General features: G+C 37.6%; 1 protein-coding gene across 1 annotated transcript in view; it reads right to left on the reverse strand.

Annotated features, from left to right (window-relative positions):
• Positions 1 to 20372, reverse strand: part of BPTF (bromodomain PHD finger transcription factor) — a 98610-nt gene that overhangs the window by 8076 nt on the left and 70162 nt on the right. Inside the window, exons 24-31 of the mRNA XM_014532611.1 lie at positions 18898 to 19814; positions 17276 to 17358; positions 16484 to 16709; positions 11336 to 11670; positions 8334 to 8507; positions 7388 to 7580; positions 5353 to 5437; positions 875 to 1061 (exon numbers count right to left, since the gene is read on the reverse strand). Coding sequence (XP_014388097.1) covers positions 875 to 1061; positions 5353 to 5437; positions 7388 to 7580; positions 8334 to 8507; positions 11336 to 11670; positions 16484 to 16709; positions 17276 to 17358; positions 18898 to 19814 — 2200 coding nt within the window. The remainder of the gene's footprint in view (positions 1 to 874; positions 1062 to 5352; positions 5438 to 7387; positions 7581 to 8333; positions 8508 to 11335; positions 11671 to 16483; positions 16710 to 17275; positions 17359 to 18897; positions 19815 to 20372) is intronic.

Here is a 20372-nt window from a genome sequence, read left to right on the forward strand (position 1 = left end):
AGATTTTCCTCCGGGAAAAATTACTAAGTAGAGCGCTGGTTCTTACCCTCTGGTATGAGGAGCCCCTTGGGAGTCCATTAGATAATACAGGTGCTCAGGCCCCTACCCAGCCAAGATCTAGTCAACTGAATATCTAGGGACAACGAGGCTTGTGGGGTGGTGCATGGGAGAGAGTGAATAATGAAACCTCAGGCTGGAAAGTGGTGGCAGCTACCATGGGAATGAAAGCTGGGCTTCCGTTGGAAAGAAGGACATCATGGGCTCCAGAGGAGGGCTGAGGTTTAGAAACAGGTAACGAAAGTCACAGCACATGAACATGATGCAAAGTTGCTCAATGCTTTTATGTTACTAGAGGTTCAAAGAAAAGGTCTGTGGATTTAAAAGTCTAGTTTTGTCCATAGAAAAAATACCCAGAAAAAGAAACATTTTATGCTTTCAAAGATATAGCAAACGTCAATTAAGGAGAAAATACTTACATTCCCCTTCATTGTCTCCCCTCCTGCACCCTACAGAAGTCACTTTTATACCCTGTGAGTTGGACCAAGAGCTCTGACTTTCTACTACTATCTTTGTACGTGTAGTGCATTTAAGAGAACATCCTGCTTTCTGGAAGCATTTGATAAATGCTTTTTTAATTTTAAAAAATGACATTAATTCTAAGTAGATCACAAACTCAGCAATCTCTCATTATGAGTCTGTTCTCTTGTCCTTGGCAGTATATCATAATGCTAGTCTTATTTATTTTTTTTTTTTAAGGATTCTTAATGTTAAGGTTAAAATTTACCATAAACTTCAGTGGCTGATTCCTTTGACAAAATAGTATAAAGAGTTTGAGGAGCTGAATTAATTCAGAACAATGAACACATCTGCTTACCTGCTAGCCTTGAATCCTTTCAATTTCTGTACAAAGAATGATTCAAGAACTTCTGCACACTGGTAAAAAGGGGAGTCACTTGGATTGTAGTAACGACAGTTATCAAAAATTTTGGTCATATCTGCCACAAATTCTGTCAGCTTTTCATAATATCGTCTTTGTATTCTTTCTTCCATGGTGGCAAGGTCTTAAAAACACAAAATGTAAAACATTTTCAAAGCTTTAAGGTTATTCCAATGTGAATACTGCTCACAGTTCTGACTCACAAGAATATATATTTCCTGCCCAAACTGACTCACCATTAAGGCTTTGAGCAGTTCTTGAAGAAAATAGGAGCACTTTTTGTTTTTGCTTGGGGGCCTGATGTAAAAATCTTGGCTGCTGCTAAGAAGGCTCTTTTATTTTTAGTTAAGTACAGAGAACAGCTCTTTATTCAATTAGTTTTAAATAACATGATCAATACATATTTAAGTACGCATTTTTCACAGGCACACAAGTAAGTATAACTATCATATGTACAAAGAGAAGGGGGAAATCTAGAATTAAGAACAAAATCTCTGTAGTTTTGTAATCCTGGTATGAGTAAAAGGCCAATGATTAAAAATTAATCTAGAATTGACTGAAAGAGACACAATTCTAAACTAAATCTCAATGATTATTTTTGAATCTGAAAAATAAAAGCAATGAAAAAATTTAATCTATCAGACATTAAAAAATATTATAAAGCTGTAATAATGAAAAGTGTGGCACGTTGCAGGATGACACAAACATTAACAGAAGTGAAGTAAAAAATCAATGAAATATATTAAAAAAAAAAATAATGAAAAGTGTGGCACGTTGCAGGATGACACAAACATTAACAGAAGTGAATTCAAAATAGGAACAGACCTAACTGTATTAAGCATAAGAATTTCATGTATGTTGAGGATGTCATTTCAAATAAGTAGAGGAAGGAAGAATTCATTAAAAAATTGGGTTGGGGCAACTGACTACATATGTGAAGAGAAAAATTCCACCTCACATTACAAGCCAAAATAATTTTAGGTGGGTCAAAATTTTAGGGCAAAAATTAAAACCATAAAAATTACTAAAAGACAACATTGCAAATGTAATTAATCACTAAATTGTGTATATAACAATAGTTAAAATGGAAAATTTTATGTTACATGTTTTAACACACACACATGTAAGTCTTTGATTGTTTCCATTTATACCGGCAGGGAAAATGCGCAAACAAGGAAAACTGCAAAGGTGCACCTAATAGCCCGACGAAGTTCCAAGCACGATCTGGGCACATCTATTCTGTGTAGGTTATGAAAAAGTAAAATACTTCACACATCATGCCAGGATATTATCATTTTTGTATTTAAGTTCTGGGTACTCAACAGCCTGACTAGCTTTTTATTTTTATTTTTTTTTTAACTTTATTGATTGGTTTTTAGACAAAAGATATACACTGATTTCTTGAATCCCTTTATTTATGCATTCACTGGTTGTTTTTTGTATGTGGCCTGACTGGGAATTGAACCTGCAACCTTGGTACATTGGGATGATGCTCTAACCAACTGATTTCAGAGAAAGGAAGGGAGAGGAATAGAGAGATAGAAACATCAACGGGAGAGAAACATCATTAATCAGATGCTCCTGCATGTACCCTACTGGGGATCGAACCCACAACCCGGGCATGTGCCCTGACTGGGAATTGAGCCTGTGACCTCTTGGTTGATGCTCAACCACTGAGCCATGACGGCCAGGCTATACTTCTGCCACCCGCCCTAGGTATTTCTAAAGACATTTATGTACCCTTAGAATACATATAATTGTTTACTGCATAAAACCTACGTATTGCTCTTTTTTTTTTATTGTAGACACTATTACAAATGTCCCTATACCCACCCCCCTTTGCACCCCTCGATACAGTATTGTTTTGTAACTTTCATTTTTCTTTCAACAGTATGTCTTGGAGATCTATATTGTCTCTAAGTACTTACTTATATAAGATGATGTTTATCTGGGCGGTAATAATAAAGAAAAAAGATAGCAAAATAGTCTAACTCTTCAAGAAAATAATTTTGGTTAAGTAACTTAAGGTATATTCAATTTACAGACTATATAAAGCCATTAAAAATTATGTTGTTGAAGATTAATGACATAGGAAGATGTGTACCAGACAGATCATTATATAATCTCAATTTTAACACACACACACACACACACCAAAATGTAATGGAATTCAGTGAGGAAAAGATGAAAGGTGTACTTAATCTTTCCTTATTTTTTCTTTATTTTCTAAATTTTCTACAATTAACCTGTGTTAATTTTAAAAGTAGAATTATTTACCTACCTACCTATCTAAAGAAGATTATACAAATCTGAAACACATACAAGAATTCAAGGATTAACTTCTACCTTCAACTTCAGGAGAAGTGAGGTAACTATTTATGTTGTTTTCTTAAAAAATACTTTTAACTAAGCCCTCACTTATTTCTCCCTCACTTATTTCTCCTCTTTAAAAAGTTGTCGCCAGCCCGGCTGGTGGCTCAGTGGTTGAGTGTCAACCCATGAACCAAGGAGGTCATTGGTTCGATTCCTGGTGCGGGGCAATTGATGTTTCTATCTCTCTCTTTCCCTTCCTCTCCCCCTCTAAAATCAATAAAAATATATTTAAAAAGAAAGAGTTGTCACCAAACACAAATCCTTCTAATTAAAAAAGTATTTTTTAAACTAAGATATAGTTGACATATAACACTGTATTAGTTTTAAATGTACAGTATAATGATTTGGTATACGTATATACTGCACAATGATCACCACAATCAGTTTAGTTAACATCCACCATCACACAGCTACAGATTTCTTTTTTTCTGTGATGACAGCTTTTAAGATGTATAAAATGCTTAGCTGGCTTTGGAATACTTTTTTCATCAGCTGGATGAAGCTACTAATCCTTTGGCAGTTTTGTAAGCTTTTATGAATTTTTAATTTTTATAATATTTCTGTAGATACTCTATCTATATATATAAAAACCCAAGAGACCATTATGACCGAACTACTGGTCAACCAGTCACTATGACGTGCACTGACCACAGGGGGCAGATGCTCAAAGCAGGAGCTACCCTCTGGTGGTCAGTGCGCTCCCACAGCCAACCTCCCATGGCCCCTCCCCATGGCCAGCTGGCTCCCCTCCCCCGCACAAATTTGTGCACCAGACCCCCTGGCAATGGGCAAGGAGACACCTGATTGGTGGTGTTGCTCTTATATCAATCAGGGGCAAAGCAGATGTACAGTCCTTAGTTCATCCTAGCTTGATGCCTGTGTTGGTGGTCAGAGCTGTTTCATGCCTGAGGCACATAAAATGATAATTGCTAGGTCTTGGAGGGGAAAAGATCAGAAACACTGGTCTCATAATAAGTAAATTATTAGTATTAACTGAGGCTTAGGAGGGGTGTAATTTTAAAGTTTGTGGAGCTGTGATTGCTCTAGTAACTTCTAGATTAACAGTAAGCAGGTAGTTCTAGCACAACTCCATTAAGAGTGAACATGCCACCTAACAGTTCTTGTGGCATGGACATATGTTATTCTGCACATAAAACTGGGTGCTATGAGAGTAATAAGTGGGTCATTATTTGTTTTCAGAAAATTGGGTGGGGGTCTAGTATGGTAATATTGGAATTATTTCAGAGGGCAGTTACTGTGAATCATGTATTCTCAGGAGCCAGAATGTTCAATCCTGAGTCTCTGCCATTTAACTGTCAGTGTGATCTTAGATGCATTTAACCTGCCTGTTTCTCGCCTGAAAAGTGAGTTTTAATAATAGTGCATATAAGTTGGAAAAAAATAAAACATGAGAAGCACTTAAAATGGAGCCTGGCACAGTTGTAGCTAATAATAATATATGAGCATCTGTCTTTTTCTGGGTTCAGAATTTAAAAAAAAAATTGTGCACCAGGCCTCTAGTTTTTAATATAATCACTGGAGCTTTCCATCTTAATATAATCACTTGTAGCTGTAACTTATTAACCCCTCCCACCGGAAATAAGGCTGTTTTCTCTTTGATCTCCACTGTGCGTTCATCAAATGGTTCTCCTTCAGGAAAAGATAAGGAAGAGGAGACAGGATGAGAGGCTCAGACAGACCCAACCCATTCATTCTTTTCTATAGCTGAATAATACTCTACTTATATGTTATTTGATTTGGCTACTCCTCTACTAAGGGCTATTTATCTCATTTCCAGTATTTTTGCAATTATAAACACTGTGTGATGAACATCATACTTGTACACATGCAAATCCTAAGAAATCAATCTGCTGGCTCCAAGGGTATGCACACTTAAACATTAATACACACCCCTAACTTACCCTTCAAGTTGCCACACCAATTTATACTCTCATTAAGCTATGATATATTAATTTTATGGGTAACAAATGAAATATCTACTGAGACTTGAAAAAAAATCCATAATCCACTCAAGTACTTACCCATAGGCTCCTTAATGACACCATAATAATCTGGTGCATCATTAGGATCCACTGGTTCCAGGAAGGGCCAGGCCATCTTATGGGCCTACAAGGAAATAAAAGAGCCATTCTTATTGTCAGGTGGAAATACTACTCCATTTAAATTTCCCATTGGAATTACTGCATCAATCAATGCTTAAACTCTAAGAGTCTTAAACTGGATAGATAATATTGTTTACTAGAGGCCCGATGTATGAAATTCGTGCAAGGGGCTCCGCTCTCGCAGCCCCACCTGCCTTGGCCAGCCCTCGCAGCCCCGACTTCGTCAGGAAGGTTGTCCAGATGTTTGTTTTGCTGTTCGGTCTAATTAGCATATTAGCTCTTTATTATATAGGATAATACTGCTCTAGTCACAAATTATCTCAGATGGGCATACTCTATAACAATGGCTTTCAAAGAGTGGTCTGAGGACCTTGGCATGAGGGGGCAGGGTTTGAAGCACTAGTTTAGGAGTAAAGAAAGTTGGCATGATGACCTGCCAATTGAATGATGCCGGCACTGTAATCACACCCATAAAACAGGGGATGGGGTGGGTTCAATGTGTCAAATGGAAGCCCTGGCTGGGTAGCTCAGTTGGTTAGAGCGTTGACCCGATACGCCGTGGTTGAGGGTGCAATCCCAGGAAGGGCACATGCAATTATCAACCAATGGCCTGGCTAGTGTTGAATGAACCAAGAGGTTGATGGTTTGATTCCCAGTCAGGGCACAAGCCTGGGGTTTGCAGGCTCGATCCCCAGTGGGGGGCGTGCAGGAGGCAGCTGATCAATGATGTTTCTCTCATTGATGTTTCTATCCTTTTCCCTCCTCTCTCTCTAAAAATCAATAAAAATATATTTAAAAGAACCAACCAATGAATTATCAATAAGTGGAACAACAAATCTATGTCTCTCCCTTTCTCTTCTTTCCCTGCTCTCTCTAAAACCAATACATTTAATCTGTAAAAAGGCAAAGTGTGGAATGGTCAGCACTGCTGGCTAATGTGGCGGCAGAAATGTGATGGTAAATAACACTTGACCCCGTGCTGAGACTGTTGTTCTCCTTTCAGTTCTTCCCATTCTCCAGCCTGTGATTACAACAGAGAGAGTGTCAGTCTAACACTGACGTCTTGAATACATCTCTAGCATTTGCTAACCTTGTAAGCCTTCCCCACCTCCTTTTGATTTTTAATAAGGGGAGGGAAGGCTTTGACTTAAAGCCTTACATAAGCATTTGTATCTCACTAGGATTTAATCAGACTGTTTTTCAATCTATGATGGTGGGATAAAGTTTTCTTTAAAAATAAAATTTAGGTTAAAAAGTGAGTCATCTTAGCCCTAGCCAGTTTTACTCAGTGGATAGAGTGTCAGCCTGAGGACTGAAGGGTCCTGGGTTCGATACCTCGGTTGCAGGCTCGTGCAGGAGGCAACCAAATGATGCGTTTCTCTCAAATCGATATTTCTCTCTGTCTTTCCCTCACTCTCTAAAAATCAATGGAAAAATATCCCCGGGTGAGGATTAAAAAAAATAAATAGAAGTATTTCATTAAAAAAAAAGTGACTCGCCAAAACTGGTTTGGCTCAGTGGATGGAGCGTCGGCCTGTGGACTGAGGGGTCCCGGGTTCGATTCCGGTCGGGGGCATGTGCCTGGGTTGCAGGCACATCCCCAGTGGGAGATGTGCAGGGGGCAGCTGATCGATGTTTCTCTCTCACCGATGTTTCTGGCTCTCTGTCTCTCTCCCTTCCTCTCTGTGAAAAATCGGTAAAATATATTTAAAAAAAAAAAAGTGACTCATTTTAAATACAAGTGTTAGGTTAAGGGCAGCTGAGCTATTGTGTGGCTATGGAAACCTCATGACATTGGCATGTGAAGGACTGAAGTCTGTGGACCACTTGACTAGATTGGCTGGGAGTCAGTAAATAGGTAGTCTAAGATTGGAAAGTTCAAACTCTAGGAGTATTTCCAAAGTCACACCGGTAGATTTCATCCTCAAACGAGGCACACAGAGTGGTTTCTCACCTGTAAAGAACGCAGCACCCTCTTCAAACCCTCATAATCCTTCTCTGTTAGTGGCGTGAGCACTGTCATGGCATCCTCTGTTGACTGGCACTGTGGACAGACATACTCGTCAATGAGCTCTGCCTCACTCTGCAAGATGCCAACACAGCGCCCATGGTACCAATTCTGACACCGATCACAGCCAATATAAAATCTGCAAGATCCGAAATGGAAATGTGAGTTCAAAACAGATGGGATCATATTACTTAAAATTTATTTTAAAAATAATGCATGCATCTGAAAATACTCTAACCCTTGGATATAAAACAGATTTAGTATTATAATTGTCTTAATAATTTTGAAGATTGACATTCCTATGTGTTAATTTAGTATCTGATGTTAAAAACAAGCATTAAAAATTTATTAAGAACAATGTATAGTATTAGAGAACCAATATGAAGAAAAATGTAAAACATTTTAATTGTCTTTAAAGCTCAAAACAAAATAAAGCCAAAAATCTTTCAACAAATACCATATCAAATGGGAAGCTGATATTGGCCACCCAACTGGGAGTTCAAAATCCTGGAAGCTAAAAACAGAGTCTCAGAGCTTGTATCCAAATTAGTATTTTTCTAACCCACAAAAAAGCGCCATTTCAAACACTGATAAAGTCCAAACAAGGCAGGCTATTTTAATCTCATTAATTTCGATGTTACATATTGAATAATCAAGTCTACCATTAAGCCATATTTTTCCCAATGAATCTCAAACATTCACTAAGAAGCAACATAAATTTTGAAGGGGAGGTAAAGAGGGAAGAAGAGAAAAAAAATGGAAAGGAATTTGTAATGTAAGTGTATAATATATGCAGAAAATATCTTGCTTTTCATTTTAAAATAAATAAGTAACCAGACAGAGCAATTTGGCTTCCTAAATTATTAAATATGATGCTCTTATCAGAACTCACTGTGACTCATCATAAGGTGTTCTGCAGATACAGTACAATTCCTCACTGCTGCCCTCTTGTGCCCGTTTACAATCATTACAGATGTACACATCCATTTTCTTAGCCTCCTTTTCTGTGATGCCAACACATTCTCCATGATACCAGTTAGTACAAAGATCACAGCCAATATAGAACCTAAAAGTATTCACAATGAAAATGACAATGTGATTGTCATTTTGAGCTGCATGGTACTTAAATCTGTCTTCCCTGCCTTGATTCACTTTCTTACAGGATAACTTTCTGCAATGAGTCAGCTAAACATGCTGAATCCGACCATTCTACCCCTGGCAAACTACAGCATCTGACTGTATCAAGTGTGAAAACATAAAGTCACTCACATCAATTTCAACAAATACACTGTTTAGTGAAATATGAGTCTTTAAAAACATACTGGAATTTGAAAAAATAAAGAACACACTGATGGTAATGTCTGCCTCTTAATGAATGTGTGTAAAACTGTAACAGGCACAAAAACCAAAGCCAAAGAATCAAAGACTTACATCTGTCAAACCTATGCCACAGAAGCCATTTCAAAATCAGGGCTATTTCTTAGATAGGTTTGAAAATGTATCTCACAATTTAAATTTGAAAACAAAGCAAAGCGCAAACACCAAATAGAAGTTACACTACAAGGAACATGCAGGTCAGCCAGGTGTAGAAGATAAATGGTCAAAATATGATATGAAGAAGAAAAGTAAGAAAGGTACATGTAGTAATTCAATTTCTACCAAATAAATGTTGGAATTTAATCTAACTGTGACAGATTATGACACGGGCCAGTTTTTCAGTCAATACAATGTGTAATGTGGAGTGGCCAGGTTAATTAACTGTAAGAAATTGCTCCAATTATAATCCTGGTACACGGTGCAGAGTGTAAGGACAGTTATCCAAAACAGCGAGAGGTTCTACAGTATTTGGCAAGGTGGGGCTGTGTGGGTGTATAACGGCTGTGTGAGGGCTAATCACAAACAGGGTTATCAAGGCTTTTGAAAATAAGATCCCAAATAACAAAATAAAAAGTGTCTCTATGACAAACACGTGTAAATATACAAGTGTTGACAGGCACTGGGTAGGAAACATCATATCAAAGTCATAGGAAGAATTAATATGGATCACAAGGAACCAGACTGGCCTTGCTGATACCATTGGTTCTAGCAAGGGATTTCTTGGTCGATTTACCTAGAGAAATAGGCTTCAAACTTTATAAAGTTAAGGAATAATACATGGTTGTGTGGTTTATCCTATTACCACTAACTTTCTTCTTTTGGAATTATGACTTTCGCAGGATTTTCACAGCCACAGGAGGGGGCCACCAAGGTGTTTTTGTGTTGCCTTCACCAGAAGGTGGGCTGTATGTTCTGGAAATAAGCTCAGGACTTGTATTTCAGGTTTTAGTCACTCTCACTAGATTTCCAAACCAAGCTAGTTTGGTACGAAAGATTACAAAATACTCCTTAGAACCAATAAGGAGAGGGAAGGCTTTGACTCAAAGCCTTACATAAGCATTTGTATCTCACTAGGAACTCATCCAAACTCAAACAGGGAGTGAATGAACCTGGTATACTGAAATGTTAATAATGACAAACTGAAAAATATGAAATATACACAAAATAATGAGGCAATCTTAATACAATGAGCACATGTACACGTGTGCCTCATTTTATGCAACTTAGATATTACATAAAATACATTTCTGTGATCTTAATATTTTAAGTAGGCCAAAGAAGACTTTTATTTAAAGAAATTCCATAAGCAGATCTTTTTGTAAATCATATTGTTTTATTCTACAAATCATTCAGTATATTTTGCTTAAAGGGAGGCACACTTGTATTAGACTAAGGGAAAAATCAGTTAATAGGGCTCCACTTTTTACATTATGTATAATTTCCAATAAAGTAAGACAATGAAAAGTGAAGATGCCTAAACTGATCTGTGTTTAATTCAACACACAGCTAAGTTTACCAACATAAACTTTTGATCTAGCACTTGCAGATTATAATTTAAATAGCACCACCATGGCAGCTTCAAGGTTGCAATTTAAACATCATTAAAGAGAGAACTTTATTTAGAAATTGATTAGGCATCCACTTAAAGTAGACATTAAGCATTCCTAATTCTAAATGATCATATTTTTTAGCACAATCAAACTTTTCAGTACTACAAAATAATACTGTGGTTAATTTTGGCTTTTAAAAGCTGGCCTACATTTAAATGTTCAAAATGGAAGCTAAATACTTAGTTAAAAGACAATGATAAAAAAATAAAATTACATTAATAGATCAGCATCTCTAAAATCTCGTATATATTACCAAATATAAGTCATAACTGTCAAAAACAGCTTCCAGCTGCCATTCTTATTAAATTTTTGAGTGTCTTAATTGAGGAATGGGTAAAAGGAACACTTTTTTTTATTTCTCTGACTTTTTCCCCAATAAGAAAGTGGGAACTTTGACAAAAATAATACTGTTATACCATTCCAATATAAAAAAACAGATAACTGCTTAAAATTAAACAACAAAAAAACCAAAGGCACTCAAACTTGAAACCTCCTGCACCATTCAGATTCACAGTCTCTAGAATTTGATGTACAGGGTTGTGAACAGATTCCAGAAAGCACACTCTGAACTCTGGCGGCAATAATCATACCCCTCCTCCTCCAGACAGCACTACTGACTGACTTGGAGTTAATCCAGAGAGAAGAGGAGAAAGCCAAGGAGCAACAGAAAGCTTGTTTTTGACAGAAAAGAATATGAAGGACAAACACGAATCATGAACACGGGAAATAAACTTTTATTTGCTAGTGTCAAAGAATATCAGGTGCAAGATCAGAGATGAAACACTATTACCCTTACTTTTAACTATTTTCCTTTATGTTGCTACCAGTATATTCATTTCCTTCAAAACTGGAAGATTAATGGCTAACCTTAAAGAAAATAAACTAGAGCTCAAAAGGATCTACTCACTTAGATTCATCGTAAGGCGTTTTACAGATACAATAAAGCTTTGTGTCCTTCTTAGTTTCCTTTGAGGTAGTAGAAATCATTTTCTTCTTCTTGGACTTTGAGCTTGAGTCTCTTTCCTCTTCTCGCTTCCTCTTCTGAGAAGCTGCAGACAGCGTGGCCGTGGCTGTGGCTGTGGCCTGGGGCCCCGAGTGCTGCGGGGGAGGTGGAGGTGGAGGTGGAGGCGAAGGCGGAGGGGCTGGCGGCGCAGGAGGTGCTGCAGGGGGAGTGGTGGCTGCTGCAGTGGCCTGCACCATTTCTTTTTCTTTCTTAATTTTCAGGTCTCTCTTGAGCTCTTCCTATTGTCAATTAAAGACAATACAAGAGTATCATTTGACTTATGTAAATGCACAAACTGGCCAGAGGATGTTACATTACCCCCCTTGTCGAAATAGCTCCATAGTTCAGCCTAACGTGAGGGAGTTGCAATAATTCCAAACACCCATGTTCTTACTATAGTTTAAACCCAATTAAAACAACTAGAAATGGAAGATGAAGTAACTAGAGAGCTGCTAGTTATCCTCCAAGGCGCTCTGACAGAACGATGCCGTGTCTGACAAGAACACCCCCTCCCCTGGCCCACATGCCCTGGTTATTTTAGTCATGGCTCAGGATGTGATTTCCAGTGTCCTCACCCACTGGCTGCTTTCTTCTGGCCACTCTCCTTCTGTGTCCTTAGAGTGAGACTGAACATGAATTGATATTCAAATTGACCAGCCCAAAGCAGGATGAGAGACGGATTTGCCTTGTTTCTCATGCAGCTATGTCTAGAATTTAAGGCTGCAGAGAGAGCATTTTCTTATTACAGATTTTTGAGTGTCTTAATTAAAACACTTTAAATTAAAATCCTTTTTTTTTTTCATGTGAAATACTTTACAGGCACACCTCTGCTACCCAGTTAACAACTTACTCTTAGAAAAACCACTGGGACTGGTATCCATGAACAAACTTGGTGTAAATAAAACATAGTTATGACTGAGCTTTTAAGCATCACAAATATTCTAACAAATAAACCTGAATGGTCTTCATTTAATAAATCTATTTTCTCCATGTATCTAGATAGTCTTGTAAATGAGAAGATAAGCTCTGTGGCTATTCAACAGCCCTTCTCTATTTAAAAAGAAAATCTGAACTTTTCCCTAGGGATGAAAGTAAATCTTGAGTTTCAATTTAATAACATGGTTTATGAAATGTAACGAGATGACTGCAGGAAAATCAAGATCGTTAAGACGGTGTAGTGGGTACACACCTTGATTCCTCTGTCAAGAACATACCAATGAGCCCTGGTCAGTTTGGCTTAGTGGATAGAGCATCGGCCTGAATTCTGAGGGGTCATGGGTTCAATTCTGGTCAAGGGCACAGGCCCAGGTTGTGGGCTCAATCCCCGGTGGGAGGCGTGCAGGAGGTAGCGTATCAATGATTCTCTCTTATCACTGATGTTTCTCTCTCTCTCTCTCCCCCTCTCCCTTCCTCTCTGAAACCAATAAAATATATTTTTTTAAAAAGAACATACCAATGGTAGTAAAGTATAAAAAAGAGAAAACTGAAAAGACATAGCTATCCTTGAATACAATATAAATGTCTCCATGGAACGGAAATACAAAACTATGAACAGGGCTAGAACTGCAGGCCTATTGAGCTCCAGATTTGGAAGTAGGAAGTGGTAACCCACAACAGGAACAGGAAGAAGGGGACTCGAGCTTCGTGTGAGGTGGGTAACGAGCAGGCTCCCTGTTTGATATTAAGTGTTGGCTCGGCTACAGTGGACTTCAAGAGAGGAAACCAAACCAAACCCTTATCACTTAAAATACCAAATGCCAAACCAAATGAAAACATGTAATGTGAAAGAAGACTACCAACAAAATCAATAACCAAATCTGCATTCACTCCCTATGAAATTAATTTTATAGGACAATTTGATGAAAAGTTTATAATACATGTGTTTGAGAATTGCAGAGGCAAATGAAGATATAAAGTTCTATTCCAAAATGAGTAAATTACTTTATCAAAAAGACAAGCAGATGGGGATGAAGGAGGGATGAAAAGGTGGAACACAGGACATTTTTAAGGCAGAGAAACTATTCTGTATGATGCTGTAACGAGATGCTTCTGTATTTTGTAAGATGTCCTTCAAAGCAAATTATCTTAGCAATAAATTCTAGTTAAAATAATGCTGATTTTCTTAAAGTATAATTTTTCTTCCTCATTAGATAATACACTGTCAAAAAGAACACCATTAACTGTACAAAAGAATAATTACAACAGTAATAACATTTTTAAATGGCTGCATAGTATAGTGAACGTAGAAAAATGTTCAATATATGTTGTGTCCAGTGTGACTGTTTTATATGAATACAAATATTATAAACAAGGTACATTCTAATATTACTTTAAAATGGCAATCTTTGGCCCTAGCCGGTTTGGCTCAGTGGATAGAGCATTGGCCTGCAGACTGAAGGGTTCCAGGTTCAGTTCTGGTCAAGGGCACATGCCTGGGTTGTCTGCTCCATCCCCAGTTGGGGGCGTGGAGGAGGTAGTTGGTCAATGATTCTTTCTCATCATTGATGTTTCTCTCTCTCTCCCCACCCTCTCTGAAATCAATAAAAACATATTTAAAATTCATTAAAATAAATAAATAAACAATAAAAATGGTAATCTTTGCTTAGCCGGTGTTACTCAGTGGTCCTATGAACCAAGAGGTCACAGTTTGATTCCGGTCAAGGCACCTGCCAGGGTTGCGGGCTCGATCCCCAGTAGGAGGCGTGCAGGAGGCAGTCGATCAATGATTCTTATCATTAATGTTTCTCTGCCTCTCCCCCCCTCTCCCTTCCTCTCTCTGAAATCAATAAAAACACATTAAAAATAAATAAATAAAATGGTACTCTTTGGACAGTATGGACTTACATATAATTTTTACTTGTTGGATAAAGGTAATTGCTTTGAAAGACATTTAAATGTATATATGTTCGTTCATTCGTTCATTCATTCATTTATAAAGGATATAGATTTTAAGTTTTTCCTTACATTCAGTCATTTATAAAGGACACAGATTATAAATATTTCCCTACCTTGTGCAGAATAGGGAGCAGGAGCAGTATGTGAAACACCCAAATGTTAAATATTTGTTGAATGAACTGAATGGACACATCACACTATAAATACTATTCTGCAACCTACATTTTCATTCAAATATTTATGAGGATTTCCCCAAAGAATTAAAAACCAAAAAGCACTAATCCTACACTGACCATTGTGAGGACACTCCAAAACACATTTAATCCAGTGGTTTTCAACTGAGGGTGGTAAGGGTACCCTGGAGGTGTTTGAGTATGTATGGAGAGGGGACAAGGTCACTCTTTTGCTGGTTACAAAGAAGGGAAAGCTACTAGCATTTGGAACCCAGTGCTAAACTTCCTACAGAGTGTAAAAAACTGGCCTGTTGAAAGGGCCCAAAGTGCTCCTGTTGAGAAACACTGATAACCAATCTCTTCTTTGTGGACTCTGGGCCGATTCCAGATTATTGTTATGGTTAATATTCATTATGTCCTTGCTCGTGTATCTTGCCTAGTTATTTCTCAGATGGTTCTACAAGTAAAATTATGGATCAAAGAGTATTCACATTTTAGTCTTTTTATACATACCAATGAAATGTTCTCTAGAAGTACATGGTATTTTCTCTAGAAAAATAGTATTTTCATTATTAGGTTGAATATCATTTTGTTTATTGATATTTGACATTGTTAGATTTAAAAACTGCTTATTTATGTGTCTTAAAAATCTTCTACTAGAGTGTTTTTAAATTTCAGCTTTACTGAGGTATAACTTACAAAATTATAAAATATTTAAAGTGTACATTGTAGTATTTCGATTTACATGTATACTGTGAAAGAATTCCCCTCATATAGTTAATTAGTGTTATCTTTTTCTTATTGACTTAAGAGCTCTTTAAATTTTAGGAATACTAATTCTGACATAAATGTCACAATTTTTTTTCCTGTTAACTGTTTTACAATGCTTTTTATGGTATTTCCCTGCCCAAATAAAATTTTTCTATGTCATCAAATCTATTTTTCTCCTTTGCGGTATTTGAAATCTGAAATGTTTAGGAGTGATTTTTCCTACACTGAGATTACAAAAAATGACAATCATGTTTTATTCAGTTACTTTTGTGATTTCCATTTTTACACTAAAAATTAGATCTATGAAATAGATCTTAAAGTGGGAGGTAGTATATTATATATTCTGTTGCTTCTGTGAGTTGGCTCTTTTGCTTATTACATCTCAACAATGGTTGTAATCATGATATTTATTGAGTACCTTAGTGAATTCTCTCATAAATTTTAATTCTTTTTCTTTTTGGGGGTTTTGAGATAATAATTGTATCATACAAAATAACTTTATCTTTTTTCTTTTCTTGGCTTAACATCTTAACTAGAATTTCCAGAAATGCTAAAATAATAATGTTGAATTTTGGCACTGTCATCTGATTTCTGACATTAGTGGGAAGAGCTCTAATGTCTGAGTTATGTTGATTTTTTGGCTGATCAATATTTTAATATTTCTCACCTTAAAATATAAAGGCACTTTTGATGTTTTATATAGCCTACTTTTCTTTTAAAAAGCTGCTTAGATATGTATGAATAGATGTTTTCTTTCATTTTTCAATAAATTCCCCAAGTAAGCAGAGAATTTGCAATGCCTCCTGGATCGGTTTACAAATCAAGGAAGAAATATGGTCTTATTTAATGGGCACACTTTATTTTTCATTCTTTCAACATTATTTCACAGTTTTTCTGTTTACCTCTCTCATGAAACTTGGCTCCTGATAACTTCTAGCAAGACGATGTCACAGAGAATAAAAACTATTCCCAAGAGACTTCTCAAATGTTTTAGCCAACAGACTACTAACCTCTTAGAGTGTCTAGTTCAGAGATTACAATATACATGTAGATATAAAAATCTCTAAGACATGCCTCACAGCTTTTTATTAAATATACAAAACTGTAAATTCTAGAAAACAAGATAAAATTTTAAGCTTAACCAAAATTTGAAGAAAGAATAAAAAGTAGATGCTAAAAACTGGACAGAGGAGGAAAGGAAATACCTTCTTACCTGCACTTCAATTTGTAGGTCTTTGTCCAAGAGAGCTCTCTTTTTCAGTATTTCTGCTTTGAGTTGCTCTTTGTGTTTGAAGAGCAGTGCAGAGAGCTTGGTAGCATTCTGCTTGCTACGTTTCTGTTCCACACTCTCTTCACGCTTCCGTTTTTTCGCTGCTTGTTTTTCTTCTTTATCTATCTTATCCAAAATATACTTCATCACCTGGTTACAGACAATCATTCTAGAGAGAAATACACAACCTATGTAATGCTGGGCATTTTATTCTGAAAGGCTTAAGACAAGATTTTTGATGTCTCTACAGGTGATACACAAACTCTGAGTAAATGGAAAGCTCCAAAGAGTGATTCAAACTAGCACTGAGAACCTGTTAGTGCCAGGGGTTCTTTTTCAGTATTTCAGTATTTCAGTAAACTTCAGTCAAGATTAAAAACTATAAACTCAGCCCTAGCCATTTGGGCTCAGTGGATAGAGCATCGGCCTGAGGATTAAAGGGTTGCCGGTTCAATTCCAGTCAAGGGCATGTGCTTTGGTTGCAGCCTTGATCCCTGGCCCTGGTGGGGGCGAGTGCGGGAGGCAACCAATCGATGTGTCTCTCTCACATTGATGCTTCTTTCTCTCTGTTTCTGCCCCTCCCTTCCACTCTCTCTAAAATATTTTCAGGTGAGGATTAACAAAAACACATACAAAACAAACAAACAAAAAAACTATAAATTCAGAACCTGTGTGTCCAGATACAAAAGGGAAGAGACTGACATACAATGAGACCCTGTTACCATCTCTCCCTACCTTTGATTCTCCTCTCTTTCAGCTGGAGTCATGGTCTTTTTCTGTTTTAAATGTTCTATTACAGCATTATGCTTCATCACCACCTTCAGGACAGAAAAAAAATCCAAAAGTGCATATTTTATAATGACTACAAGTTGGTACATAAATAGTAGAAATCTGAGCGCAACTATGTGTTTCCCAAAGAAACTAAGAATTTTCTATCATAATACTACAAATAAAATCAGAGCTATATGGTCTGGATGCTTACCACGTACCAGTCCCTGTGCTAAGACAAGCACTTGACATTGCCTCATTTATTCCTCATAACATGGAAAGGTAGGAATAATTTTATAAAGAGATCCTGAGACAAAATAAGGAATATGGCTGTAATTCTAGCCCAGCAATCATTTTCCAAAGGCCATGTTTTCAACATTATGCTCTTTCCAGGCATTAACTGTAAAGAGTCCTCCCACCCCCATAAAGAGATTAGGGTAAAGGCAGATATTGTGATACATAATTCTCAATTTATAAACTATACAGTACTAAGAGCTGGGTGATAATGCATTTAAACATATTACATATGATGTCAATTTTATAATTCTATTACCATAGATCTTTAAAATCTGTTGTTTAGAAGTGCTTCTCTTTTAATGATATCATATTATAATCATCAAAGTTGCTAAGAGACTAGATATTAATTATTCCAATCACTAAAACAAAGCAATTACGTGACATGATAGAGGTGCTTATGTTACAACAGCAATATTACAATATGTAAATGTTATCAAACCAACAGGTTATACACCTTAAACTTGCACAATGCTATATGTCAAATATATTTCAATGAAAAAATAAAAGTGCTTCTACATACATGACCTCAGTTAATCATTACAATGACCTTGGGTGGCTGGAAAGAGGGAATTTTAGTAAGGATATAGCTCAGAGGAGATAAGTGAGTTTCAGGGGCTGTGAATGGGAGACCCAGGAACAGAATGCAAGTCTCAAGACATGGAAACACTTGAAATCCACACTAGTACCAGGCAGCACATGCTGTAGACGTAAAGAAACATTTTCCAGTAATGCTACAAGATGTTACAATGTGACTTCATTTTAAGTAGAATAATTCTTACTCATCTAAGTTGCCTTAGTTCACTAAGATGCTACTGCATAATGCCACTTTATATGTAAGCTATGGAGTAATAGTTAAAATTTACAAAGGTGTGGCTAGAAATGCAAATGAGTGAAATGGGTCTATAATTTGCTTGGTCTACATGAACATGCAAACTAAGGGATGACAACTGTAAACAACTTCAAACAATTGCTATGATGCCTAAAGTGGCTTTAAAATTTCAGTCCCACCTTCCAGTTCTGTATTAATGATACTTCAACTCCTAACTCCATTCTTCCCATCTTAGTTCTCCAAAAATGCTGGTCATTTTTCTAATAAGCACTGACTACTGCCAACAAAAAAGTTCCAAACCATAGTAGTAATTCAAGATTTTGGTCACACCAGTATTGCTTCTAAATTGAAACATCAGTGAATTTGTCTCATTTAGGAAACCTAACACAACCAAACACTAAGTCTAATGCACAGCACAATAATTCAAACTACTGAACATGCTGCTTTTACTTAATAACTTTACCTGTTTCTGAATGATTTCACTTTGATTAGATGCTTGGAGGGTGTGTTCCCGCTTAATCTCTATCTGTTGCTGTTTCTTCTTTTGCTGCTGATCCCTGAGTTGCTGAACCCTTTGCAACTGCTCTTGCACACTGGCTGCCTGCACTGTAACCACATTCTGAATCTGGTGAGTCTGCACAGGGCTGCTTTGCTGAATTTGAATAGGTAACTGGAGTTTGATTTGCTGGGGCACAACACCTTGCTGAGCCTGTATCTGAGCCACAACCTGCGACTGGATCTGAGAGAGAACCTGGACTTGTTGTTGCAGCTGAGGCACAGCAATGACTTGGTCCTGTGGCTGCTGTATTTGTAGCTGAGGACAGGATGGGGATGAAACAGTAACTTGACTTAACGTTTGTCCCGATGAAAGAGTTTGAGGTGAAGACTGTACCTGGGGTTGTGATTGTGGCTGGCCCTGGGAAGGTATCTGAAGAGATGTATGTGGCTGAATTGGAATCGGTTGTGAAGTTGTAGTCTGAACCTGGGATTGCTGTCCAGGAGACACCTGGGATGGAGTTGATGGACGTATTCGAGTCTGTGGTGGACTTTGGACGCGAGCAGGCGGCTGTCCTTGGACAATACTTTGAGGCTGACACTGTACTGCAACTTGGGGTTTGGATGACTGAGCTTGGGTGGGTTGTGCTTCCAAAGGGACATGGGATGCAACAGTTGTTTGGGTCTGAACTTCAGGCTGAGTCTGAACTTCAGGCTGAGCTGGGGACTGGGGCTGAGTTTGGGGCTGAGGCTGAGCTGAAGGCTGAGCAGTCTGTGGCTGGGACTCTGGAGGACTCACACTTGATGACTGAGCTGGTGGCAGGGATTTGGCTTGTTGCACCTGTGTTGAGGGTGACAATTTACTCTGTCTTTGTTCACCTGTACCTGTGAAAAAGAAAGACCAAATAATTATATTACTCTAGAACAGTGGTCGCCAACCTTTCAGACCTCGCAGACCACTGGTTGGCGACAGCTGCTCTAGAATATAAGACCAAGGTAAAGAAGAATTTGAAGGATTTTCTAAAGGTGAGAATTCTGAATTTCAGTATAGAAGAACAATGCCTTAGAAAGGCTCATTGAGACACACTTGGGTTAGAGCTCTTTTAAATTGGGGAGCATGGGCCCTATCTGCACATTTTGCTGACTCCCCAGAAAGCTCACTTCCAAAGTGAGGTGCAGTCTTTGGAAACCAGCCAGGTCTTTTGGCCCAGGCGAATGCTAACCCTCATTTTCCTCCTAAGCGTGGTGGCAGTTAATGACGGCTACTTGCAGAAGACAAACCAAGGGGCTTTGGACCTGCAGCTCTCACTTGTAGGTTATGAGCTGGATATATCCACCTGCCCTGAGATTAACTCCATTATTTAATCAGTGCCCATAAGGCTTGGAAAGGAATGTGGGCATAGTTAACATGCTATCCAGACCCTCACCTCCCTTTCTATATAT

This window comes from Myotis brandtii, unplaced genomic scaffold (genome assembly GCF_000412655.1).
Source record: "Myotis brandtii unplaced genomic scaffold, ASM41265v1 scaffold120, whole genome shotgun sequence".
Taxonomy (NCBI): Eukaryota; Metazoa; Chordata; class Mammalia; order Chiroptera; family Vespertilionidae; genus Myotis; species Myotis brandtii.